This window comes from Equus caballus, chromosome 5 (genome assembly GCF_041296265.1).
Source record: "Equus caballus isolate H_3958 breed thoroughbred chromosome 5, TB-T2T, whole genome shotgun sequence".
NCBI classification, from domain to species: domain Eukaryota; kingdom Metazoa; phylum Chordata; class Mammalia; order Perissodactyla; family Equidae; genus Equus; species Equus caballus.
Window position 1 is genome coordinate 23,527,265 of NC_091688.1, and position 27,667 is coordinate 23,554,931.

A 27,667-nucleotide genomic window follows, 5' to 3' on the forward strand; every position below is an offset into this window, starting at 1 on the left:
TGTCTGTCACTCTGCCATCCCCGTAGCATTGTCCTGGTCCTTGTGGTCAGCACTGGCTCGCCAGCGTGTGTACACGTGCTTGCTCCCAGGAAGGTGAGAAATGGAGGGCAAGCAGTTCCCTTTTAAGAGCGTGACACGGAGCTGTGTGAGTCACTTGGGCATATTCCAGGAACTCCGTCACGTGGCCACATCTGAGGCCAGAGATGAGGCTCCAGCAGGGCAACTGTGTTCTGCTAAAATCTGGGATTGGAGAAGCGGTTCTGGTTCTGCAGGAGGAAGTGGACGATGGAAACTGGGGGCGGTTAGCATTCTCTGCTGCCACATAACGTGTCATGGCAAGGTTGAAAATAAATAGATGGACAGAGATCTCTTGAGAAAATGCAACAGTAACCAGAAGAAGTGGAGTGGCAATATTAATATCAGTTAAGATGGAATTCCAGGTGTAAAGAGTTAAAAGAGGACTGTTTCATATGGATTAGAGGCTCAACTCCACTTCTCTCCACCGGGAGGATGTAACAGTCATAAATCTTCATGTGCAGGACAGCATACTGTTTGTATATTTTAGGAAAAACCTGTTAGAAATAAAAAATACTATCACCTTAGAGTGGGCCTAACACCTCTCAGAAATTCACAGATCAAAGACAAAGAGTAGTAAGGATGAGAAGTGAGTAGCACAGTTAATAAATTTAGAGCGAGTGTGTGTAATGCTTGTGCCTGACAGACTTCTCACTCTTTTCAACTATCTGTAGAGCATTTATAAAAGTTGATGTAAAGATGTTTTTTCCCAAATTAATCTGAAGTCCTTATCATCACAGTTAAAAGTCCTGGTTGATTTTTTTCATGGAACTTCACACGCTTGTGTTAAAGTACATTTGGAGGAGCACAGGTACAGAATAACCCGCTGGGCTTGTGGAGGGGAGGAGTTACGTCGGGGGGACCCAGTCAGGTGCTAGCGCGGTGTGAACACCCGGGGTCCAGCCCACATCTCCGCATTGTTTGGAGAGTTAGAGCCCTGTGCACGCCGTATACAAAACTGGAAGCCAGGCATAGAGAGCCTCTAAATGTAAAAAAGTTTTTAAAAAAGTGCTTTAAAGTAGAGGAGCATATTGATATAATTTTGATATAATTTATGTGATTTGATGTAATATTGATATAATTTTCCTTAGCAAGCAAAACCCAGAAGATGTAAAGAAAAAGATTTATAAATTTCACTACAGCAAATTTAGAGCTTCATATAACAAATGGCATTAGAAACAAAGTTAACAGGAAAGCAACAGACTAGAAGGAAACATTGTACATATAACAGATGGAAGTTCATGTCCTTTCTAGATAAAGAGCTTCCATGGCCCAGCCAACCGATGAGAAAAGTGGACAGGGGACGAGGCGCATGCAGCTCTGGTTGGGGCACTAGACCCGGAGAGCCGCCCTGAGGGCTGAGCAGGAGGCAGGCGCCGACCTGGCTCCCTGAGCAGGAGGGTGTGGCCAGGGTCACTTTGGGGGCTGCCAGGGCGCTGAGGAGGTTTGGGCTTTCCAGTCAGGCCTCCAGGCAGACTCTGAAGTCTCTGTGCCCCAGGCGAGGGTCGGGAGCAGCCACGCAGCTCTCCCAGGGCTGAGATTCTGGCCTTTGTGTCTCTGCAGAAGTCCGCCCTGGTCGTGCAGGGGCCCCGTGAAGTGAAGAAGCGGGAGCTGGTCTTCCTCCAGTTCCGCCTGAACAAGAGTAGCGAGGACTTCAGCGCCATCGATTACCTCCTCTTCTCTTCTTTCCAGGAGTTCCTGCAAAGGTGGCCTTTTAGAGTGCACAGTGGGTTTGCTGTACACTCCATCTTATTCCAGCCTTGCACATCCCTGGGCTAGGGCGTGGGGGCGGGGACAGGGGAGCGGGGCTGCGGATGAGCCACTGGCCCAAAGAAGGACCAACTGGAGAAGGGCCTCGGGCTCAGCTGGTCCATGAGACCCCTCACACAGTTAAGTCTGGTGCGGGGGCTGCTCTGACTTCTGCACGCAGAGCTGGCCTCATCCTGCAGAGAGGTTTGGTCAGCCTGGTGCTGGGGCTCCTGAAGACAGGAGGGTGCAGCCTTGATCGTGTGGCCCCTTGAGGGCCGTCCTCCCCTCTGCCAGGTTTCCCCTGAGGGTCTGGGGAACTGTGTCTGCCCCTTGCTGAATGCTTGGTGTGTGTTAGCCACACGTTTCTAATATGAGGATGACAGCTCCTGTCTGCCATGGAGACACGCCAGGGTGCCATCTCTAGGGCCCAGAGTGCTCATTGCTCATTTTCTGCATGTGCCTGAGTCGAGGGTGACTCGGTCCCCGTGGGTCCTGTGGAGCCCTGGGGCTTCATTTGGAGGAAGTAGGGAGGCAGCCACAGCAGAGGAGAGGCAGCTTCCTCTGCCGTTCACACCACCACTGCCCCGTCCTTCCTGTTCTGGAGCTTGTGAAGCCTCCGCCTTGGCATCTTCTGCCCTCTTGGCCACTTATTCCCTCTTCTTTCCCCGCTTGAAGCTGGCCTGTGTCACCTTACCCCCATGCCCTCTGTGTGCTCTTTGCGTGAGCTTCCTTAATACTGCGCTGCCGTTTCCACTTGCTTGTGTGCACTTGATGATCTTGCTGCACCTCCACCACCCCAGGCAGACGCTGTGGGTGTCCCATCTGGCTGGGAGCTCCCCAAGGAACTCTCTTCCCCTCTCTGAGCCTTCCACCGGGAGGCTGACAGGCCAGGGAGGGGTCCTCAAGGTGCTGACGTCCAGTGGTCTCCGAGTTGCCAGGAGCACTGTGCTGTGGGGCGTGTCTGCAGCCTTCAGTGCCCATGGCCCTGGGAGCAGGTGGTGGGAACGAGGGGGCAGGAAGGAGGAGGAATTCTCCCATTGGGAGCTTCAGGGATCGCGTTCTTGCCTTGAGCTGAGTGATTTAGAAGCCTCACCATTTAGAAGCCAGGAAGCAGAACTTGGAGAAGCAGCAGGGAGTAGGCAGCATCCTGGTGGTGCCAGCAAAGAAACCGGCTCGAAGTAGGGGCTGGAGTTTGGCCACGTGTGAGTCCTGCTGTGAGGCCTGACTGACTTGGTCCTTTCTTCTCTGTCCTCCAAGCCCAGACAGGGTGGGCTTCATGCAGGCCTGTGAGAGCGCCTATTCCAGCTGGAAGTTCTCTGGGGGCTTCCGCACGTGGGTCAAGATGTCCCTGGTGAAGACCAAGGAGGAGGACGGGCGGGAAGCAGTGGAGTTCCGGCAGGAGGTGGGTGGCACTGGGTTTGCTTCGCACTGCCAGTGACTCTCCCCTTGCGTCTGGGGTGGAGGGAAGCTTCACAGAGGAGATGACCTTCCGCAGGGTCTTAAGGGTTGGGGAGACCGTCATCATGATGAGCAGGGACCCCATGGCAGGGGTTTACGTGTTCTTCCCAGGCCCTTTCCCTCCATCACTGCTGGTCCTCACAGAACACAGGGGTGCAGAGACCTCTGCATTTTGCAGAGTGCGTAACTCGCCCAGCTGTATCTGAAGCTGGAGCCCGTGTCCTTAGCCTGCACCCCCTGGCGCTCTGAGAGACGGGCAGCTGCAGAAAGATCAGTTATTTGCAGGGAAGAGAGACTTGCTACAGTGGCCCCTGAACTGTTGCACGCGCGTGATGATTCACTGGGATGCAGGAGGGAAATAGTAGCTTGCTTTTTGTGTTAATTTTTTATCTCATCCTTTTTCTGTTTTTGAATGTTTAAAAATGCATGTAACATTAGAACAATGATAGTAATGTCACATCACTTCTAAGAAAGTTATAAATATGTTGGGTACATGCTCAAAATTTTTATTAATGGGAAGTGTGATCAAAAAGTCTTCAGCCCACTGGCCTGGAGCCAGGAGATAGGCCGGGAGTTTCTAGCCGTGATCCTGGTGACGCATGGAGAGGACCTTGGAAAAAGCAAGTGAGGATCGGGGGATGGGACGTTTTGGTTGCCTCAACAGGGCTGTTTGTCAGTCTCCCCCAAAAGCCAGGCTGCACGCCCACCTTGGGGCCTTCTGCCTCGGCAGTGGCTCTCCGCCCTCCTGTGGCCTCCACACCCAGAGCCTGAGCGTCCCGTGTGTCAGTGGCTGGGGACCTGCAGAGGCAGAGAGGAGACGGGGCTCTTCTCGCCCCCTCTGCTCCTCCGCAGAGGTGGTGGTGCATTTGGGCTGGACTCAGGGGCAGCACTGGAGAGGGCTGGGTTGGAGGAGAAGGAGCTCCTCCAACTGACAGGGCCATGATGGGCCAGAAGCCACGCGCTCCTCCAGCTCTGCCCCTTCCCATGTCCTGGCTCCTGGGACGACTCCGGATTGGAGGCCTTTGGGGAGGGCTAAAAGCCAGTTTTCTGCAACACGACTGGCGCTTTTTTCCTGCCTTAAAAGGCGACAACCCCCCTGGCAACAGATCCTTAAAATATTCCTATTTTGTAAGATAACTGTCATCTCCTGGATTTTTACTCCACACTTTTCTCCAGGAACTCCAGGTCCCTTCTCATCTGGCTCCACAACAGATGAGAACAGAGACTCAGTGTGTTCCCCTTACAGTCGGGTGTCACCCCAGTGGACCCCGGCTCTCCTGGTGGTTCCAGCTGTGCTCTGAAACCAAGGGGGCCACAACCCCAGCGGACCTCTGCATTTTAGATTGTTTTATGTGCCGTTCGTTGTTGTCTGAATTGGAAGTCTTGGTGGGGCACATGAACGCTTTTGAACAAAAATTTTAAATGTTTTTACATTGTTTTAAAGCTTAAAATTCTTTCATACGTATTGTTTCATTTGACCCTCACCGCCCCTCCGTGAGGTGGGCATTTTGTCCCGTTTTATGAGTGGCAAAGCGCAGGCTCAGATCAGATGATGGACCCAACCCTCTGGGCCGGGGCTGGGCTCCTGTCTCTGGAAGCTGTCTGCTCTCTGACGCCGCGCAGCCGCTTTAGTAACCGAGAACCAGACCTTAGCGAACATGCCTACGACACACTTACAGGAAACGCTCAGCTGTGGGGACCTGTGAGGTGGTGCTTTGTTCCTGTAGACCAGAAGGGTTGAAATACTCAGCTCTTAAGATCAAGTATTTTGAAATTTGGGATTTTTATGGCATTTAATTGTGAGTCTTATGCAGTACTTTTAATATGGTTTAATCACGACTACAGATACCTAATGAGATTTTGGTAACCATCCAAAACACTTCTTGTACATCCCAGATCCTAGCCATTTCCCCCAAAGAACTATGGAAACCAAGACAAGACAAAGTCTTGTCTCTGGTACCAGTTGCAGAAGGGTTGTGTCTATGAGATTTTTGGCTCTCTTCCTCCAAAACGTCGTGTGAGGAGAGCCAAGGTCTGAGGCCCCCTACCCTCTTCTTCCCATGGGCCGGGCAGGGGAGGGCACCGAGGCGGTAACACTGCTCTCTCTCCTCTGTACCTAGACGAGCGTGGTTAACTACAATGACCAGAGGCCAGCTGCCGAAAAAAGTGCTCAGTTGTTTTTTGTGGTCTTCGAGTGGAAAGACCCCTTCATCCAGAAAGTCCAAGATGTGAGTATTACTTACGATGACGAGAGCAGACTCCCTGGCCTGAGCATTCGGGCTCATCCTTGCAGGCCCTCCTCTCTCCTAGCCCAAATCAGTTTGTCCTTCATATTTATGATGTTCATGCTCTGTATTGTTTTTTTTTTTTTAAAGATTTTATTTTTTTCCTCTTTCTCCCCAAAGCCCCCCAGTACATAGTTGTATATTCTTCGTTGTGGGTCCTTCTAGTTGTGGCATGTGGGATGCTGCCTCAGCGTGGCTTGATGAGCAGTGCCACATCCGCGCCCAGGATTCGAACCACTGATACACTGGGCCGCCTGCAGTGGAGCGCGCGAACTTCACCACTCGGCCACGGGGCCAGCCCCTGTGTTGTTTGTTTAATCTTGTCTTCGTCACTAGACTGTTGTCCTCTGAAGGTGGGGACCTTGTTTTTGTTCACCGTGACTTATCTGGTGCCCAGCAGAGTGCTCAGTACAGAGGAGCTGCTTCATAGTAACATTAATCAAATGAACTGAGTAGAAAGCATGAAGCTAACGTCTAGATTACTGCTGTTGGAAGCCATTCTTTAGTGGTTCTCTGTAGGATAAGAATCCTCATTATTTGTTCTAAGTCAGAGCAGAAAGGTACAAATAAAAAATTAACAGAGCCTCAATTAATGCTGAATTCTCAGACTCATGGTTTCAGAAGGGAAGGAATAGTGGCACAGCTTTGCCAAAGGAACATTTGTGAGACACCACTAGAGCCAGTCCAGAATCTAATCCTGACTGGCCTTTAGATGATCACAAAATGCCCTGATATGGTTATGGCTCCGGGGAGACTTTCTCGCAGGGCTGAGACTCGAACAGGGAGGGGCTCTTTGACGTGGATGGTTCCATTAGCACCCGGCACCACTCTCAAGGCCACGTACGAGCAGCCACGGGCAGAGGCTTCCTGAATCAAGACTGGGAGGAAGAATGAGCACCTTCAGCTGCTCATGTCAAACCTGTGATCAGACAGTTTTTAACCTACTGTATTCAGTATGAGGTACCTATTTTGGGCCAGGCAAAGCCCCATGTTTGAAGGCTGCTTCCCTTGCATTGTCACTCAGCTTCACAATAGTCCGAAATAGTGCTGGTGGCATATAGCCATTTTGCATGTGTGAACCCCGAGGCTCAGATTGTCTGTTCTTCCTGCTAAACTGGGACTTAAGTGCTGTGCATTTATCATGCTGGGAAACTTAGAAATCCAAGAGACGGCCTCAGCCTTAAAGGGCTTAACTTTGAGTGAGAGAGCAATCTCCAGCTGTAAAGGGACTAATTCCAGACAGTAAGTAACTGCCAGAGGAGTTTGTGGGATAAATCTCTGCTGAAGTCGAGAGGGTTTTGGCTTAGTGGTCAGCATCTCTGAGGAGCCCTGAAGGAGTGGTAAATCTAGCCTGGAGGACAGCGTCCCAGGCAGGGCAGTCCGAGGGCACGGCCTGGAGCAGGAGTCCGTGCGCTGAGCGGGGGAGGAGAGACAGTCATTGGACTGGAGGGGAGAAGTGCAGGAGGACCCGACCTTGACATGGACAGCACATAGTTTAGGGGAAATTTGTCTCAAAGCAAGGTCACTTGTGAATTAGGCCAAAAATTTAAAGCTCAGTGCTGAATACCTTATTTGTGCAGTGCTTTTTTGAAAAACAAATTTTTTCTTTCAAGATCACTTTATTATAGGGAAGGATTAGTGTTTTTCTCCTCTGAACTGTGGCCATTGAAGGAATAGTCTGAACCAAGTACAGAGTTTTGGCAGTTTTGGAACCCAAATGTTTTTCTTGTCACCCCAGTAATTTGGGGCGAGGGGCTCTTGACAGTAACACGAGTCTCACCCAAGAATCAAAATTGAAGCAAACTAATAAACTCATGCTGGTTTCTGTTTTACAGATAATCACTGCCAATCCTTGGAACACAATCGCTCTTCTCTGTGGGGCCTTCTTGGCATTATTTAAAGCAGCAGAGTTTGCCAAACTGAGTGTGAAATGGATGATCAAAATTAGGAAGAGATACCTTAAAAGAAGAGGTCAGGCAACGAACCACATAAGCTGAAGTTGCCTGTGTGGTTCACAGAACCGCCTCCGTCGATGGAAGTCTTCATCGCTTCCGCTTTGATGGACCGAGTACCGGCAATCCTGTACTCACTCGAGGAACCTGCCTGCTGGGAGGGACAGCCTGTCAAACCGCAGCTTCTCACCTGGCACCAAAAGAGGCTGTTTCGAGCCTAACGGAACAGATCCAACGAATAACCGAAAAATTATTTAAGTATTTAAATTATTAATGAACATTTTTGACATACGACGTATGAATGGGGTTTGTGGAAGATGGAATTAGATACATATCAAGTTTCCAAAGCTTTGTGAAAGCTGCCTTTCCTCTTATTTGGTTTGGTGTATAGTGAAGCTCTAACAGGATAATTAAGGGTCTGTTTTTTACCTTAGGTTTTTCCCCTGAGGTTTTTAAAGTCAACGGAAGAGAGTGATTTTTTCCCCCCAAATCCTGATCCTCCGGATGTGTAGGTCGTGTTGGAAACCTGTGCACTGTACACAAAGGCAAAAGCCCCGTGTCTCTGGCATCATCTGCCGTTTACATTGTCCAGCCTCTGACAAGCTCTCTCATTTGTAAAATATTAAAGGAGTCTTTTTTAAAGCTACTAGGAACTAGTAAGTAGATTTCTTGTGGACTGACTGGCCACCTACCTGTCTGGCTGGAATATTTGTTGACGCAGGTCTAAGAGGTGAGAGTGATTAACACACAAAAGGACTGGGACATATGTACATAGTAGGTGCCTACTCAGTGTATTTTGATGATTCCATTAGCTAGTAAATAAAAGTTAGGTTAATACAAAAGGAATCGGTGTGCCAGTCTGAATATCTGCTAAATCAGTAGGCACCGGTACGTTTCCATTCTCTGACTCCAAATAAAAGGCAGCGTGAGCCTGGGCTCCTGACACAGCTGGATCTGGACTCCAAGGTATGTCCTGACTGCGTCCAGGGAAGGGTAGGGTGGGCATGGCGACTGATGGCGGATGATCAGGAAGAGTCACGGATCGAGCCCTGTGAACTGTCCTGTAAAACCACCCATCTGAGAAAGGGGCACTCGTATGGCCCTAAAAGGCCTCGGCCTCGGCCTATGACAGAGATGACTGCCCTCTGGGTATTTTTCACATGGCAGCCATCGGCTGATTTAAGGTTATGAAAATTGTTTCTGTAATTTTAAATTATTTACATGCCCTTTGCACCCAAAGAGGACTTGGCAGCATTTTCTGAATTTCATAACCTGGCTTTAGGTAATTCAAAGAGAAAGATTCAAATATATGAGTAGGGCATTTTTATCTCATGTCTAACTTAGCAGCAAGAAACTTGTGTTTTTTGGTTGAAATATTAAAAGTGAACTTGTGTAAATAAATATTCCCTGCTACTTTTCTATGCCTCAGAAGCATGCAAATTCAAGTTTTAGCCTAGGTCTCGTCTCTGTATAATCTTAGTATAAGGCATATGCAAAGCCAGGCATAAAAGCTTACATTAACAGTACTGAAAAACAGGTGTGTGTGCCTTTTAAAGTATCTCTAAAGATGACACACCACTTTAATGTTACTTAAATATCTAATAAAATTTGCTCCAAAGAACGTAACATACTAAAACTGCATTTCCCGTATTGTGGAAAGTTGAGTGACCTTTTCAGTGTTCTTTAGAATAAGTAGATAATTAGGAAATGAGCATTTTTAGCTCGCCAAAGAAAAACTTCAACAACTATTAGCTGCAGCCTGCCAAAATCCACTCTGGCTGCTCGTCAGTAAAAGAAATCTGTGCCTAAACCTTTCACAAAATAGACATTTGGACCTAACCTTCACTTTCTGGAAAGGCAGGGCCTTGCCTTTCTTCTGTGTTCCGTAGTAGATCACCCTTTCCTGGCACCTGCCCTGGCCCTGCTGTCAGTAGTCCTGGCTGGTGGTGGGTTAGTGTGGAGACCTAGCAAGAACACGTTGACCTGGAGGGCTGAGATGGGGCGGCTGCTGGAGAACACGATGCACTCGGAGGCATGTGCGGAGAGGAAGAGTTTCTGCTGGGGCCTCAGTGAGTGAGAGGAGTTGCTTTTACAGTGACCAAGGATTAGTGTCCAGAAGCCATGCTACAGTTTTTCATGGATGTGAAAGAGTGGAATCAGACATCAGTAGTTGACAACTTTATAATAACCTCTGACGTAGGACTCTGCCACAATCTCCCTGCCCCCACAGAAAACCCAGTGCTCTTACCGATTACAGATTTTGAGATTTATCTTAATGGGTCTACTTTAATTAAAACTAACATTAAGGTAAATTAAACCCATCCTCTGAACATAAAGGGACGTGAGAGAAGATGGAAGGATATCCTAGAACTTAGAATTTTATGCAGATATTCTATAAAGCATATACTTTGGTAAATGGCTGGGACACCCAACTCTGGCACATAATCTTTTTTTAGTTAGAACATATCCTACGATTTGCCTTAAAGTTTTCTGTACGTATACATGTGTATATATAAAAGGGGGCAAGCTTCTGGATGCCTAAACTGAGAGGTGAAAAATGCAAAGACAACATGAGGCAAAATACAAACATAGACTTTATTAAATGCTGCTCAGTCCCCCAATGAAGGTCTTTCATTACAAAACAGTTTGCCACACGACTGCAAGTTAAGAGATTGGAATGGTACTCTGACAACACAAGATGTGAGAAAGACTTGACCAAGTGAGAACATACAGGACCTCTCTATAGTCACCTTTTTCAGAACTCTACAGAGGAAGCCTACTTCATTTCCTTTAAATAAAGCCAGGCAGTGACAGTGAGCGCTCTGCGTCACCACATTGTGGGACTCAGAGCCTCCATCCCTGGGTCAGGAGGGGACTGGAGGAAGGGCAGGTTGTGAGGACTGGAAAGGCCCTGCCTTCAGCCTTCGGGAGGAAGAGGAGGAATGAACTGAGAGGCAGGCTGAGCGTTCACCTGCGCTGCCTCCAGTGATCTGTGCTCGTCACACTGGGAAGTTACAGATGGAGGAGGATGTTCGTGAGGAACAATCTTAGGAATTTGGTTTACTTTCCCAGCTTTTATTTATAGTTTGTGCTTTAAAAAGCCTGGAGATTTAAGTTTTTGCTCAAATTCCAGAGTACAGTAAGATCTCTAATGAAGGCAGGCTTAGGGCAGGTAACTCCCCCATCATGTTTCTGGGAGAGATGAAGGGAAGGGTAATTATACCTTAGTTTTATTTTAGGAAATATTCTTTTTCCTAGGATATAACCAAGGTCTGCAGCAATGTGAAAAGCACATTATAAAAGGGAAAAATATACAGCGCAGACTACTATATCTATGTGCAACACAATCAAAAAAAGAATTCAAGTCATAATTCTTACCACTCCCATAATTATCTCACTCATATCATAGATGAAAGTTCATTTCTGTGAAACTTCAGAAGTGACACAATAAATCAATGATTAGACAAAGGTTACAATATACTGCGGCCATGATATAGCACAGGGCTATGTTTAGTCCATATGTTTTCTCATTTACAGTTGCCAGAAAAAAAATTGGCCTTTTAATTATATTATACTGATGAGGTTTGTTTTGTAATTTTTACATATTTCAAAAAAGTGTATAAAACTGTGCCTATCAAAGAGGTGGTAGGCTTTTTTTATTCGTCACTTGTATTGCTGAGAATACTGTGCATGTTGTAAGCACTGTTCTGCTTTTCTAGAGCTTTCTTTAGCTTTAGCTCCTCTAATTTTTTCCATAATTCTTCACGTTCCAATTCCTTCTTTTTCTCTCTGTAGATAAACCAAAATTTTTGTAATCAGAAACTGTTATTTCAGAGCCTGAAGAAGCATGCTGTTTGGCAGTTTGCTGGAGAAGACCTCTTTCCCCCACATTTCACTTGAATCCCTCAACTGAAGCGTTTGGGGGCAATTCCCTGGAGCGCCTCATTACTCCTGTCCCTCTCCTAAGTGTAACACGACATCCGTGCATCTCCCATACCAACTGACAGTTGCGACTTGCTTTCCCGCCCCTGCGTGCTATCAGGCCGCCACAAGGACCACCACATCGTCCGTGCTTTACATGGACCAAGTACTCTCACGTAGTTAATAACTTTCTCTGGAAACCCCTTGCGGTCCCCGTAGTGGTCATGATCACTCCTTTACAGACAGAAGGACTGAAGGGTTGGCTACAAGCTCAGTCTGGAGCCATTTCCAGGTAGAATCCTCATCTTCTGGCATCACATCTCTAGCTACTAACCAGTCTGTATTTTACTGTCTCTTGTCTCTTACATGTGAAGTGAAAACTTTAAAGTTTGAATAATCTCTCTCTAAAAAAAAGTCAAAATGTTTTATATGTTGTTTCAACTACTTAGTTTCAATTCTAAGGAAAATACTTCTGAATAACTTGGACCAAACTATTCTGAAGGGCTATATGAACATGTGAAAAAAAACATGGGCTTATGGTTCTGCAGTTATATATGATTTAAAGGGACAAAGGTGCTCACTTATGCTGATAGTAAGACAGTGATTATTAGTCATGTGAAATATACATTTTCAAATGTAAGTTTCATATGACCCTACTCATCTTTACTTTCTTCTCATTGCTTCCTGGGGCTCAAACTAGGTACCTAATTTCTTTCTTTCTTTCCTTTTTTTTTTTTGAGGAAGATTAGCTCTGAGTTAACATCTGCTGCCAATCCTCTTCTTTTTGCTGAGGAAGGCTGGCCCTGAGCTAACGTCCACGCCCCTCTTCCTCTACTTTATATGTGGGATGCCTGCCACAGCATGGCTTGACAAGTGGTGCCATGTCCACACTTGGGATCCAAACCAACGAACCCTGGGCTGCCAAAGCGGAATGTGTGAACTTAACCACTGTGCCACCAGGCCGGCCCCGGTACCTAATTTCTATATCTGCCTGAAAAGTACTATTTAAAAGAAAGAATGCATTGAGTTAGTTGTTGATGGACTAGGATGGCCTTGAAAGAGAGCTGTCCTTTCTCCACTTGCCACAAGAAAATCACGACTAAGAACTTAGAATAGATCAGCTTTTCCAAAGGGTACAGGTAATATACTTATTAGAAGTAAATGGTAACTGTTATCCTCAAATGATGGGTGAACTCAGGTACAGTGGTTACTGTACTGTCCCCCTTAAGTCTGAAATAAATATATGAGAAGGAAGTAATTTTTAATTTTAAAATTTTTTTGAAAAGGAAGTAATTTTTAGATTATTTTCTAGTAATTTATGAAATTCTCAAAAAGAGGTAATCATTAAGCCAAGTTCCTAAATGCTGATGTGTCCTATCATTTATTCTCTAAAATATATATATTATTGCAAGGAGCAAAATATGAATTAATAGTACTGAGCCATAGGCACATCATTATGTGAGTTCCCTCTTCCCAAAAAAGAACTGTGCTGACGTTAAAATACCACCCTGTTAAAATGTGCCACTTAAAAACTATCCAGGTATTGTGCGAGGAGCAGCTGAAGAGTTAAAGCTCACTCTGAAAGCCCACGTAGACAAAAACGATTTTCATAAATATAAGAAAGTTGTACAAAATAGTATTTAAAATTCAGCATAAACTGTATTTCACAATGCAGATGCTACCAGACTGATGAAATCTAAGGCTCAGAATAAGAAAAACAGAGGACTTATGATCCACATTAAAATCATCATTTAACCATGAGGGGAAGTTTACCTGGAAATGACTTAGAAGTGTTTAGAGACTTTCAAATTATAATGCTTAATTGACTTCTTCAACATTATAATTTTAACTTAGAGAAGATAACTTATTGAACTGAATCACATTCAATTAACCTAAAAGGTATAATAGACGACTTCGTAATTAAAAACATCAAATACCTTTGTCTTTCAGCTTTGTATGAGCTAGTAAGGTCATCGAAAAGCTTGCCATTCATTTCCATTAGGGTTTTCAGCACATTGTATACCAATGCTACAATGGTCCTAAAAGGAAAATAAGCCAGCCCTGGGTTATTAATGCTACTAACAGATAAGCAATGTAACATGGTCATCTCTGAAATGAGTTAAAATGCTGGCTGATTCACTTAATCCACCGTAGAGATGATAAACTAAGGGGCAAGAGGTTTAGGAATCTGCTCAAGCTCACGCAGCCATCGTGGTAGAGATGGTTTGTCTGATCCCAAAACTCATGTCCTTCCCACTGTATCATGCTTAGATTAGACTAACTAAAAACGTTATGGTTATCTTCATGTCTGCTCTAGAGTCTATTGTCTCAAACCCTCAGTAACAGCATTAAAAGAAGATGAAAAAGATCCTATTACCATAATTTGTAAGAGGCAAAGTAGAAAGCAGGATAAGGATTTTACAGAAGTCAGAATATATGCAATCTAAACATCACTGATATGACCTTAAGCACATCAGCTTCTCCCTGGGGTAGTGCTGTCTGGAGAGGTGGGACTGCATACTGGCAGCAGATCAACCCACTTGGCCTTCATACATGGTGCATCCTCCGCAGATGTTGGGTTTGTCTCCCCAACAGGTCTGACCACACAGTGGTGCAGAATGTCACACCAAATCATCCTACCATCAGGGAGATTTGCAATTTTAAATTGAAAGTAAGAACATACGGACACATACATTTACAAACGTCATAAAGCTATAAAAATAAGTGCAGAATCGGAGGAAACTGTGAGGTTAATCTTAGAGTAAGTTCTAACTTTAGAAGTTGTTCTAGTATAGGTTTCATGTATGAGTTAGGAGATCAAATGACCAAAAGGTTAAAAAAACAAAAACACAAGAACAACACAATCAACATAAAAGACACTTACTGATTCCAGTGTTCTTTGGAGATTTTGTACAAACTACCAAACATAATTGGCAGAATTTTATCAATATTCTCCTCGATCAAACTAAGAATATATTCATTATTCCAGAAGTACAATGCCCTTTCTGCAACCTAAAAAAGACATTTAGAAATGTCAAAACTAAAAGAAAAAAGAAGTAATAGTATAAAATAAAAATGGCTTCACTGAAAACATCATACCTGAAAATGAGAACTGGATACACACTTGGATATCTGCTTAAAAAGGGGCTCTTCAATTTTTTTGAACTGTGTTGGTTCAATGACATCTAAGATTTCTTCAATTTCTCCTAAAAACATCACCTAGGTTAAAAAAATTTTCTTTTAAGAAACGTATTATGACAAATTATATGATGTTAATACAGAAAACATACAAATGAGAAGGTTAACCTACACATTACACAGTGGACGAAAACAGTCTTGATGGCATATGCAATTTACTATAACGTACAGACATTCTACCAAGCCTCTCTAGTCTGCATAGAACAGCTCCTGCTTGGTAGCGGTGACAATACAGCCAGCCCAAAGAAGTGTAGTTTACAGCCCTGAGTTGGAAGCTCTAATAAAATGCAATATTTTTGTTGAACAAAACTGACCTCTTTCTGACTGCATGTTTTTGGCCAAAATTTCAGCAATCCTCTGATCACCTGCAAAAAAGGAAAAGGTTAGCATGAATTAATAAGCAATGAAGCTGGTTAATCCCAGGAAATTTTTAATAGTTGTGATTATATTAATATCCATTCTGAAGTAAATCAATATTATTTAATATCTAAGTGTATCCCCAGACTATCTGCTCAGCCTTAGACGTTTACTAATTCAACACATATTTATTGACTGCCTTTGTACCAGATACTGTCCTAGATGCTAGGGACACACTGATGAAAGAGAGAGATGAGGTCCCTAATTTTCATGAAGCAGGGAGACTAACATAAGTTATCAATTAAACATATAAATAAAATAATTTTAATAGCAGCAAGTGCTACTTACTAAGAAGATAAAGGAAAATATGATAAAGGCTTGGGAGGTGAGGAAGGGAGGTTATTTTAGAGAGAAACTAAGGAATAGATTTTATTTTTGAGGAAGATTAGCCCTTAGCTAACATGTGCTGCCAATCCTCCTCTTTTTGCTGAGAAAGACCGGCCCTGAGCTAACATCTGTGCTCATCTTCCTCTACTTTATGTGGGACGCCTGCCACAGCATGGCTTGACAAGCAGTGGGTAGGTCTGCACCCAGGATTTGAACCAGTGAACCCTGGGCTGCCAAAGCGGAATGTGTGAACTGAACTGCTGCACCACTGGGCCAGCCCCCAGGAACAGATAATTTCTATTATTTAAATCATTATGAAGCACCAAAAAAGTCAGAAAGCTCCCCAATTTATTTCATTGCTAGCACAGTCTCTTTTTCTTTTTGGTGAGGAAGATTCGCCCTGAGCTAACATCCATGCCAATTCTCCTCCATTTTGCATGTGGGACACCTCCACAGCATGGCTGATGAGTGGAGTAGGTCCACGGCTGGGATTCGAACCTGTGAACCCAGGCCACAGAAGCAGCAGAGTATGTGGAACTTTAACCACTTGGCCACGGGGCTGGCCCCATGGCTAGCACAATCTTGATAAGCAAAATACAACAAAACACAAGGCATCACGAATTTTAGTGAAAAAAGTTGCAAAAATTTGTATTCAACTGAATATAACTGTATATTAACAGAATAATACTACCTGCCTATTATAACTTATTCCAGAATTCCAGGATGGCTCACTCATCAAAATTATAAGGTTAAAAGGGGGGAAAACCTATATGATCATCTCAAAAGATTTTGAAGTTATTTGATATTTTTGACTGACTATATACTCTGATAAAAATTTAGTAAGCTAGAATTAGGAAATTTATCAGAAACCATCAGCAATCATCTTATATAATGCCTTCTTGAAAATAAGCTGTAAAACCATCTGGGCCTGATGCTTTTGCAGCGATAGATCTTTGACAGCCTTTTAAGATATTGGTGTGGTCCAATAATGAAGAATACTCATTTATATCAAGATTGGGAAGAACATTATTCTGGAGCCAATCCAGTAAGATAAGGATTTGATAAATAATATTGGAAAGGAATAGAAGAATTATACTTACTTGTCTAAGTATGTAATAATTATACACCCCTAAATATTTAAAAAACTGAAAAAATACTGAAAGGAGTAGGAAAATACAATATGTGGCCACATAAAAGATAAATATATAAAAATCGATATCTTTATAAAACAAAGTATCAGTAATAATAATCAGATGAAAATGAAAAAGATACCTTTCATAACAAAAACTAATGTACATGAATAGAATTTGCAAGAAATGTTTAAGATTTATATGAAGAAAAATATAAATCTTCACTGAATATCATGAAAGACTACAAATAGATGATTCAATATTATATAGATTTCTCATATACTTTTAAATTCAATATAATTTCAATCAAATACCAACTGAATTATTTTCTGAAACTAGAAACATTTATTCTAAATCCAAAAATGTAAGCAAATAGCTAAGAATTTTTGGAGTGGGTAGCAGGGAGAAAATTAATGGAATAGAACCTGCACTACTGATATCAGCAATTAAAACAAGATGATATTAGCATGGAAACTGAGAGAAAAGATACATGAAATAGAAGACTAGACAGGCTCATGTATATGGGATTTAACATATGACAAAGGTGGCATTTCAGTTCCATGGGAAACAGATTAGTCATTCAAGTGGTAGTTCTTGGACTGGTGGGTCACTATTTATAAAGAAAAAAATGTAGCTCCTTTGGTAGGTGGATCCCTAAAATGATCTCTTATGATCCTTCCTAAATTCACTACTCTTGTGTAATCTCCTTCTCTTACGCATGGGCTAAGTGACTTGCTTCTAACCAGCAGAATGTGGAAAAGGGGGAGAATGTCACTTCCATAGGTAGGTTACAAAAGATTGTGACTTTATGTTATCAGCAGACTCTCTCTAGAGCCTTCTCATCTTGCAAGCTTTGGTAAAGCAAGCTGCTATGTTGGAGAGGCCCCCATGGCAAGGAATTGCCAGTGGCCTCTGGCCAATAGCCAACTAGGAACTGAGGCCCTCAGTCCAACAGCACTTGAGGAACGGAATTCTGCCAACAACCACGTGAAGCAGATCCTTCCTCATCTGAGCCTTTATATGAGACCCCAGCCCTGGCCGACACCTTAACTGCAGCCTTGTGAGAGACACTGAAGCAGAGGATCCAGCTAATTCGTGCCTGGACTCGTGATGCACAGAAACTATGTAATAATAAATGTTTGTGTTTTAAGCCATTAAATTTTGTGATAATTTGTTATGTAGCAGTAGACAACTAATACAGTTCCTTACCCCTGTCACACACAAATTTCTATTTCAAATGGTGTAGTGGGTTGAATGGTGGCCCCCCAAAAGATATGTCCATGTCCTAATCTCTAGAATCTATGAATGTGATTTATTTGGAAAATGGGTCTTTACAGATATAATTAAGTAAGGATCTCGAGATGAAATCATCCCAGGTTACCTGGGTGGGCCCTAAATAAACAACAAGTGTCCTTATAAGAGACGCACAGAGGAGAGACAGAAGAGGAGGCAGCAGTGTGTGACCGGAGCGAAGCAGACACAAGTCAAGGAACACCTGGAGACACCAGAAACTGGAGGAGGCAAGGAAAGAATCTCCCCAAGGGCATGTGGAGGGAGTGCAGCCCTGCCCACACCTTGATTCTGGATTCCTGCCTTCAGAACAGACAGAATAAATGTCTGTTATTTTAAGCCACCAAGTTTGTGGTAATTTGTCATGGCAGCCCTAGGAAACTAGTATAGATGGAATAAAGTTTCTACAGAAAAAACTAAATCCATAAAATAACTAGAATATGAGGCTGGCCTGGTGGCACAGCGGTCAAGTGTGCACGTTCTGCTTTGGTGGCCTGGGGTTCGCTGGTTTGGATCCTGGGTGCGGACATGGCACCGCTTGACAGACCATGCTGTGGCAGGCATCCCACGTATAAAGTAGAGGAAGATGGGCATGGATGTTAGCTCAGGGCCAGTCTTCCTCAGCAAAAAGAGGAGGATTGGCAGCAGTTAGCTCAGGGCTAATCTTCCTAAAAAAAAAAACAAATATGATACTGGAGTATATGTGTGTATATATATATTTTGTTTTCGTGAGGAAGATGGACCCTGAGCTAACATCTGTTGCCAATGCTCTTTTTGCTTGAGGAGGATTGTCACTGAGCTAACATCTGTGCCAATCTTCCTCTATTTTGCATATGGGATGCCACTATAGCATGGCTTGATGAGTGGTGTGCAGGTCTGCGCCTAGGATCCGAACCGGTGAATCCTGGGTTGCTGAAGCAGAACGTGCAACCTTAACCACTATGCAACCAGGCCAGCCCCCTGGAGAATATTTTTGTAAGCTCAAAGGGTATAAGGATTTTTCTTAGCATGACATCAAGGCGAGAAACCATAATGATGAATAGATTCCACTGCATAAAATTTTTTTCTAGTTCTTTAAGGCAAAGATTAAAAACAGTATATTCACAGGTAAAAGAAAAACTCCAAATGGATAAAAAATATAATAGGAAAACAGTTAAAAGTAGGCAAAGGACACAGAAATATAAATGATCAAAAACCATATAAAAAGATAGTTCAATCCCTGTAATAACAAAACAAGCCAATTAAATTAATATTTAGACTATTAGACCTACTAGACTAGCAAAAATTTTAAAACTTAATATTCAGCATTGGCCAGGGTGAGGAAAAACAGGCATCTTCACACTGGGATTAGAATATTATTCAAACTTTTTAGAAGGCAACTTGGAATACGTTAAAATTTCCATGTACTCTTTGACCTAGCAACATGGTTTTCATTTTAATAATTTGGTTTTTAAAAAAATTAACATACAGTAAAAATATTTTTCTTTTTCTAGTGTACAGTTCTGAGGATTTTTATACACACAGATTGTTTTGTAACCAACTCCAGAGACAAGACACAGAACAATTCCAACACACTAAAACATCCCCTCACATCCAACAACATGTTTATAACAATGAAAACTCTAGTAACTCAAGTCTCCATTAATTGAGGGTTGATTCAATATGTTATGATAATCCGTATAATGGAATTGATGCTACCAGTGAAAAAATGGAGCAGATTAATAAGGGAAGATCCACAATATACTGGGAGGTGGAAAACCCGGTCAGCACTGTCACAGTTAGTTTAACCTACACATAAATGTATGTACAGAAAACTTTCCAGAAATACATTCACCAACTTATATGGTTATCTCTAGGAGACAAGACTGCAAGGAATTTTCTCCACATTGTGCTTTATGATTTTGTATTGTGTGAACCAAATCAACACACATTACTTTCATAAACAGAAGTAACAATAAAGTCATTTACCTTCTAGAAAATAATTTCAATACAAGATTTAGGTACATAAAGAATGTAATAAGCTAGCCAAAGCTCTGACTTATTTATAATTTGTAGGAAGCTTTGATATGAATGCCAGGTTTCTAGAAAATGAGTATTAAGGCTCAAAACCAAGTAATATGGCTGTAATTTTTTGGTGCTGGAATAACCTATGGTAGAAATTGCAAAATCTCTACATCTATAGATCTTTATGAATTGAAAAATATTTTCCTTTGTCACCTTGGAGATTTACTTTCCTATCTCCTCATCCTGCTCCTATTTCCATTAACCCAACTCTCCTAGGCCAGATGTCTGGCCATCATCCCTCTCCCTAATCTACTCTTTTTAAAGAAATCACCTATCTCCCCTATCACCCCATATTAATTTAATTATATTTAAATTATATCTGTTTACTATTCACCAAGCATGAACCATGACTTGTTATGAGTTTTCTTTGTCTTAATTCTATTGAGAGTTATCACGGGTTTGTTGTAAATTTTAATCCACTTTAGAGGTTTATGTGGTTTCATGTAAATACTGGGCTTCTAATTCTCCTGCTTTGTCTTTAAAACCTGTTTTTAGCTGTTTACAGAAAGAACGGCAAGTCTAAAAGTCTAAAAACTCAAAATATCAGAGAATGGAAAGATATCTTTCGTTCTGTTACACAGACAAAGCTTAAGTTAAAGGGCGAATACTAAGTAAATAATTTTTTCACGCACCTCTAGGGATAGCCTCAGAAAGTTCCTAATACAGAAAAAATCTTAGAATTTATCTATTTATGTTTTTAATTTTTAAATTTTTCCTTCTTCTCCCCAAAGCTGACCCAGTACATAGTTGCATATTTTAGTTGTGGGGCCTTCTAGTTGTAGTACGTGGGACACTGCCTCAACGTGGCCTGATGAGTGGTGCCATGTCCGCGCCCAGGATCTGAACCAGAGAAACCCTGGGCTGCCAAGCGGGGCGCACAAACTTAACCACTCAGCCACAGGGCCGGCCCCTGTTTTAATTTTAAAAGACAAATGAAGATTTAAAAGATTATCAGTGAAGGTAATATGTATATAAAATCTCACAGTAGTCATTTGATCCTGGCATCACATATCTCAACTACTATATGTTAATATTAACCTAAGTTGTTCAAGACACATCTTTTAGCCCATAAGAACGCCCCCTCCCAATCTCATTCTCTGATTGTAGATTAACCTCACATTCCTTCTTCTACATGAATTTAAAGTACATTACTACTTCTGTTAAATAACTCTATAAGGGTATAAAGAAAGCTACAATGAAATGCTACAATGTAGACCAAAACTAAAAATAAATAGAACACTTACTGGTTCTGTTAGTGTTGTATCTTTCTCCAGGAACTGTACAACACAGTAGGCTAGCTAAAACGTAAACGTAAGAGAGAGTTTATAAATATTACTGAGTGAAACAACATTTATTTAGCTAACAAAAATGATTACCACATTTTGAGAAATTTTACTCTAGTTTATCTCAATATATGAAAATGAATATATTCACAATTGTGTAACTTTCTAACCTTGAAAGTAACTTCTAGTTCAGAAAAGATATTCTTTTTTCAGTAGTTAACTTCTGAACATAAAGCTAATTGAAATAAGACTAGAATTAACATTTTAGTTGTTCAGCATGTTTCTACACGTACGCCTATGCGAATATGATATTCTGTAAATATTAACAGAGAAAACTAAAATCATTCTCTAACTAGGTTATCACGGCTAGACAGAACATTTTGCAGCTATGTGGGATTTATTCAAAGTCACATAGTTAATTAGGTCAGGACTTGAACTAGAAAAGAGAACCTGATATTATCTTTCCTATATCTAAACTTAAAGTGCATTGTGTTTACTTAATAATACTACATATCATACCTTTAAATTATAATATAATAAAAATTTTCTTTGGACAATTTATAAAGCAAATTGCTTAATTATACTTAAAATTGCCACTTCAATATTGCCCAATTTCTCTGTCCTTCTATCAGTCTGAAACAGCATTCATTTCATTTGAAATTTTTCTGAAACTTACCTGAGCATGGAACAAAGCTAATCCTTTTGCAGTATGCATAGGAATAAGAACCTTCATTAGAAATTGTTTATGTTCTGCTTTCAGTGGCAATGCAAAGCCATTGATAATACTGGAGGGAAAAAAAGGCAGGGGGAAGGGGTAAGTAGTTACTACTTTATCTCTAAAAGTTATTATACCCATGAGTACATAAGGAACAGTGCTCTGCTTCAATCCTGGTGTTGAATGACTTACTCATCTTCAAACTACTTTGAAGTCTGTTCTTCTGTCAATGAATGATCCCAAAAGAAAACCAGGATTGCCAATTAATGTCCCAGTAAGCAATTTCTATCTTTGTTTTCTATAAGGCCTATCACTTTATTTATGCTTTGTTGCCTTTATTTTCCTCTCTGAGTCAATATCATAATATTGTAGAATTTTCAATATTTTATGAAGTAAATGAGTAGTTTCTCTTACTTATTGAAAGATCTGAAATTAAGAAGTAGTTCTTTCCATAATCATTCTCTAAATATTAATAGAGGAGACTAAAATCACTTTCTAAATATAAATAGAGGGGTCTAAACTTCTCTCAAGTTAATACTGCTACGTGGAAGGCAAAGTGTTCATGTAAATGAAAAACAAAGGCTGCAGATTCTTTTAAAAAGAACAGATGGATTAAGAATAGTCTATCAATATCTGAACAAGAATTCTTGTAACTTCATCAAAGATTCACTATAGCTTATTTCATCTCTTCCCAATCAGATCCTATAAATTTCTGAGGCAGTCTGGCAAGATCAGGCATAAAACATGCCACAGCTTCAAAAGCAGGAAGCCTATTCTGAAACAGATGTCTTGCATGGCAGAACTTTAATATACTGACCCCCTAAAAAGCTATAATAAGAATTCAGTTGAGAAACTCTCTTGCGCTGTATATTTAAACTCTAAAATACAAAATAATATCTCCAGCCCCAGCTAAGATTTTAATACATAAAACATTCAAAGTTACTTAATTCTTAAAAAGAACAAAAAAGACAGACCTACCTTCCTAATATTTCAAGGAGTTCAGCAACACCATTGAAATGTTCTGTTTCATATATAAACCTGAATTTAAAACAAAGACAGATGTAATGAAAATCAGACAACAGAAAACTGAGAGAGAGAGACACAGGAAGGTCAGGAAATCAATCCAAAGGGCAATGATATGAAATGTACAAACATGCTTTAGGAATTCTTTGTAAGCTATTTTGCCCCAAATCAGTTACTCCTTAGCAATCTTACAAAAAAAGGCCTATTTCCTATTAAACCACATATACTTTTGCTAAAACCTGCTATATATTAAGAAAATAGAATATAATTTCACCTAGAATATTTTACTTAAAAATTTACAAGGAAGATGAGTTTTCTCCAAGAAATACTTTTCAAAATAGGAAACCTCTACTCATAGGAAAATTCAAGAGAAAAGAACCTATCTGTGATAAAGCCACTTTTATTCAGAAACACAGGCTGCCTAGCTTTCCAAGATTAGGATGGCCTTTAAAGCAGGGAGTCAAACTCAAATGACTACATGACAGGGAAGGTATCATAAATGTCTCAAGTGGACTCAGGAGAGGATGACAAAGAACTGGAGAAAGACGGTCTCTCTAGGGGAGGCATTACTCATCTCTAATTGTTACAATGTGGGAATGCTAGCCTAATTTTGCCAGATCTTCAATTAAAACAAACAAGTCAAATCTGAAATGTGGGTATTACAGCGAAATCTCCTAATTTGAAGCAATTACTTAACAGATTATCATTTACAAAGTAGCAAAAAGACAGGCCCCATATAAATTTAATTAGCTTTGTCATAAAATCAAATGATAGCGCTTCCAAGAGCTACTGATTTATATAGTATTTACATACAAATTTTTTAAACAAAAAGCTCAAATAGATAATTAGATAAATTCTCTTCCTCTCAATGAATCTTAAATATGAATAATGTTGGTATTACCTATTAAAAACTGTCTTCATTACTACTATCCACTTGGATGAGAAGTAGGTTACAAGTTTCTAAAAAGTTAGACACAATCAAACCCATAAAATAGGCTAAACATGACTCAAATACTGTCACTTAAATTTGCAGATTTCAGAAAATAAAAATTAACCTAAAGGAACTGGAATAAAAAGAAAATGTGGAGGGGAAAAAAAGTGCTATATATGAATATAGGACCAATTTACCTGAGGAAAATGTTGTTAATTTGTTTTCTGATGAATGCTCTTAATCCCAGAAATTTTCCATAAATTCGATGCAGAACAGTCTTCAGGAAGTCACGTTCTCTGGGATCTTCACTATCAAAAAGCTCCAGGAGCTTTAAAAAAAATCTGAGAAATTACTTTTTAAAAATAATCGAGCTAAAACTTCATTCTATTCTAATTTTGATTTTAAGATAACTCATGAAATCTTAAAAAAACTTTTAAAGATTCTGCCTTATCAGATTGAATTTATTCTTGCTAAATAATGAGGCTAAAGAAAAGCTTAGAGAGTATTTCTCTTCACTTATTTCATTTCAAAAAATGACACAATACATAGTATAAACACTTCAAAAAGTGGAATTTTTTCTGCCTCGCCACTCATCTTAAAATTCTATCCTACTCCTGACTACTAACTATGGCTCATAATTTTGGAGCGTTGAAATCTGAGAGATTTTTAATGCTTTTTGATAGAAAATGAAAACTACAGGGGCTGGCCCGGTGGCGCAGCAGTTAAGTTCGCACGTTCCGCTTTGGCAGCGGGGGGGGGGGGGGGGGGGGGGGGGGGTTGCCGGTTCTGATTCTGGGCGCAGATGTATGCACCGCTTGTCAGGCCACGCTGTGGTAGGCGTCCCACATGAAATAGAGGAAGATGGGCACGGATGTTAGCTCAGGGCCAGTCTTCCTCAGCAAAAAGAGGAGGATTGGCAGCAGATGTTTACTCAGGGCTAATCTTCGTCAAAAAAAAAAAAAAAAAACCACCCACATACAGAATTTTAAGCTTGCGGATCACAAGTCATTAAATAAATGAAGTTTAAAAAATATACATGTGCAAATATGGATTTCTAGTTTATTAGAAAGATTTATACAAACCACAGCTTTTTTTGTGATTTTACACTAAAAAATTTCAAGAGAGTCACCATGCCAATTGCTCAAAAATTAATAATTAGTAGGATAAAATATTGGCAGATACATGCTAATAGAGTGGAAATCACTCATGAAATAAAAAGAGGAGGCCACAGATTTTTATTTAAAGTCAGCTTAGCAAATGGCTAAAAAATTTTAAACCAGTTCAAACTGGCCAAATCAGCATTTTCCTAAACCTCTACACAACTCTTCAGCCAAGGAAGATAAAGATTACCTCTTTGAAAAATCTGAAGTCAAAAGCTCAAACTTCCATTATAAAATGGTAAAGAAACGGAATCTCTTCTGTCAAAAACAAGTATTACTGTATTTTAAATGAAACATTGGATTTTCTTAGGAAAAAATATAAAATAATCTCTCTTATAGGATATAATTACCTATGAAGTCATCCAGGAATTTTATGTTCTGTACTTTGGTATTGACAATTACAGTCAAGATGGCAAGCTCTGCACCTCATCAGAAGTTCTTTTTCCATTCTGTCTTGAATTATATGTAATTGTTTACATGTGTATCTCTTCTACTAGAGTGGATATTTTGTGACAGTGGTGATGACTTATGTCATATTTATATACCCCTAAACGAGTGTTTTGCTTATAGTTTACCTTCTTTGTTCACTAGGTTATTAAAGTATTGCATGAGGCTCCAGCAAAAAAATATCCATGAAGCATGAAAATTTATGTTAACATACCTAATAAATTCAGTTAAAATTATTCTGATTAAAAATGGTTACACTACTCACTGAAGACACTCAAAATTCAAGTTTCTGATGTTAGGTTTACTTAGAAGATATGCTTTCAAATTAATAAAAGGGGCCCTTAGAAAAACAATATTCACATAATAAAACACACAAAACTAATATCCAGGAGACTACGTTTCTTATTCTGGCTCTGATACTTATATCTAACTGTGCTTTTTAAGAGTAATTCATAACCTCTGAGCCTGTTTCTGCACTGACAAAATGAGGAGGGTTGAAACCAATTCTTTTTTTAAGAGAAGCTAATATCATGCTTAGAGAGTCTAGTTCAAATCCTGATTGTGCCACCTACTAACTGTGTGAAATTGGACATGGTCTAGCTCTTTATACAAAAGCACACAAGGACAGTGCCTGGTACATAAAAAGCACTCAAAAATTCTTAGCTTCCTTTTTTCTTCTGAAATCCTATGATTTGAACATAACCTGGAATTATGCAATTGTTTTCTTCCCTTGAAATAACGAATGTTCAAATTTATACTTTAGATTTTTCTCCTATACTTCTAAGTCTTAAAAAACTTATCACTAAATCAAATAATATCAAAATACAAAAGCTGAGAATTCTCATACATACTATTTATTAAAGCAGCACACTAAGAATACCTCTGATCTGTAAAAGCACAGAGATACATACTGCTAAAAACAAATTATTGGGCTTTGGCTTCTCAGATAATGCAGACAGAGTAGAAGGTGGAAAAAGGACCCCACCCTACCAGTTTTCTTCCCGTTCCCCCTCAAACTCACTGAATAATCCAGCAGCCTAAAGACCTCAAGCTCCAGACTGACGAAGCACTAAGGCAATTGTTCCCCTCAACCTGCTACTATCTTAAATACAATTTAATATGGCATTACTAGAGTTCGTTAATATACTGTACTCCTTCTGTAGCACATAAGAACTACAGAAGGAAATAAATATGCATTCATTTGTAATTACAAATGTAATTACAAAGACAAATTGTAATTACAATTATTCATTTGTAAATAACATAGCTCCATTTAATCTGATTATTTTTACTTGTGACTGAAATGTACATTTTACTGTTAACACACATTTAATATTTCTTCATAGTTCATGAAGAGCCATGATAAGAGGGTAGGAAAGGTTCTTGTAATGATTTTAATCCTGGCCTCAGCACTGGGTTCATTACTACCCTTTCATTCATCTCCTACCTTTCTTTAAAATGCAAATAACTCTACAAGAGGAGGGCATCAAATTCCTATGAGACCTTACATACTGATAAGTATTTCAAAAGAGAAAATGGACCTAAAAAGGTTCAGTCTACTTCCTAGTTTCATCTAGGGCCAGCCAATTCCATGTAGTTAAAAAGAGGCCTTTAAACTGTTGAAAAGATTTTGAAAATAAAAATAAAAATGAACATATTCTGAGAAATTAATTTTGAGTATGCAAGTTCCAAAAAGAGCTGACCAATTTATAAAAAAGAAAAGGGGCTGGCCCTGTGGCTGAGTGGTTTAGTTCACATGCTATACTTTGGCGTCCCAGGGTTTGCTGGTTCAGATCATGGGTATGGACCTAGCACGGCTCCTCAAGCCATGCTGAGGCAGCATCCCACATAGAACCAGAAGGACATACAACTAGAATTTACAACTATGTACTTGGGGACTTTGGGGAGGGAAAAAAAAAAAGGAAGATTGGCAACAGATCTTAGCTCAGGATCATCTTAAAAAAAAAGAAAGAAGGTATCACATATGTTTAACTCTATCTCCTTTTCTTCTTAAAGATCCCATTTTATTTGTGGTTCAGGAGTTGGGTGGCTAGAATGTTAAGGCAGGAAGGAGAAAGGAAAAGGGAAGGTAAGTGATACCTGATGACAGGAAAGGAGCCTAAAGCCCAAACTCCTAACAAGGATTCCATTTCTATTTTTTCCCTCTCTGTCACTTCAAAGTCACAATGCTTAAAACATATGTCAAGTTCAAGTTCAAAGACTTAAAATTTTTTTTTTAAAG

At 40.7% G+C, this 27,667-nt stretch overlaps 2 protein-coding genes across 5 annotated transcripts in view; one reads left to right on the plus strand and one right to left on the minus strand.

The window, feature by feature from the left end:
* PACC1 (proton activated chloride channel 1) overlaps positions 1–8,361 on the plus strand; it is a 30,613-nt gene extending 22,252 nt beyond the window's left edge. For 3 of the 4 annotated variants that reach the window (XM_001915520.6, XM_070266723.1, XM_070266722.1), the window contains 4 exons: positions 1,639–1,781; positions 3,082–3,226; positions 5,403–5,510; positions 7,403–8,361. In XM_001915520.6, coding sequence (XP_001915555.3) covers positions 1,639–1,781; positions 3,082–3,226; positions 5,403–5,510; positions 7,403–7,564 — 558 coding nt within the window. In that variant the 3' untranslated portion in view covers positions 7,565–8,361. Of the gene's footprint in view, positions 1–1,638; positions 1,782–3,081; positions 3,227–5,402; positions 5,515–7,402 lie in introns of those variants that run through there. The other variant, XM_070266724.1, reaches the window with a different exon arrangement.
* A 1,734-nt stretch (positions 8,362–10,095) lies between these two features.
* Positions 10,096–27,667, minus strand: part of PPP2R5A (protein phosphatase 2 regulatory subunit B'alpha) — a 71,133-nt gene continuing 53,561 nt past the window's right edge. The window contains exons 5-13 of the mRNA XM_005609815.4: positions 24,016–24,146; positions 22,843–22,902; positions 21,826–21,934; positions 21,111–21,164; positions 14,953–15,003; positions 14,540–14,659; positions 14,325–14,452; positions 13,378–13,479; positions 10,096–11,308 (exon numbers count right to left, since the gene is read on the minus strand). Coding sequence (XP_005609872.2) covers positions 11,176–11,308; positions 13,378–13,479; positions 14,325–14,452; positions 14,540–14,659; positions 14,953–15,003; positions 21,111–21,164; positions 21,826–21,934; positions 22,843–22,902; positions 24,016–24,146 — 888 coding nt within the window. The 3' untranslated portion in view covers positions 10,096–11,175. The remainder of the gene's footprint in view (positions 11,309–13,377; positions 13,480–14,324; positions 14,453–14,539; positions 14,660–14,952; positions 15,004–21,110; positions 21,165–21,825; positions 21,935–22,842; positions 22,903–24,015; positions 24,147–27,667) is intronic.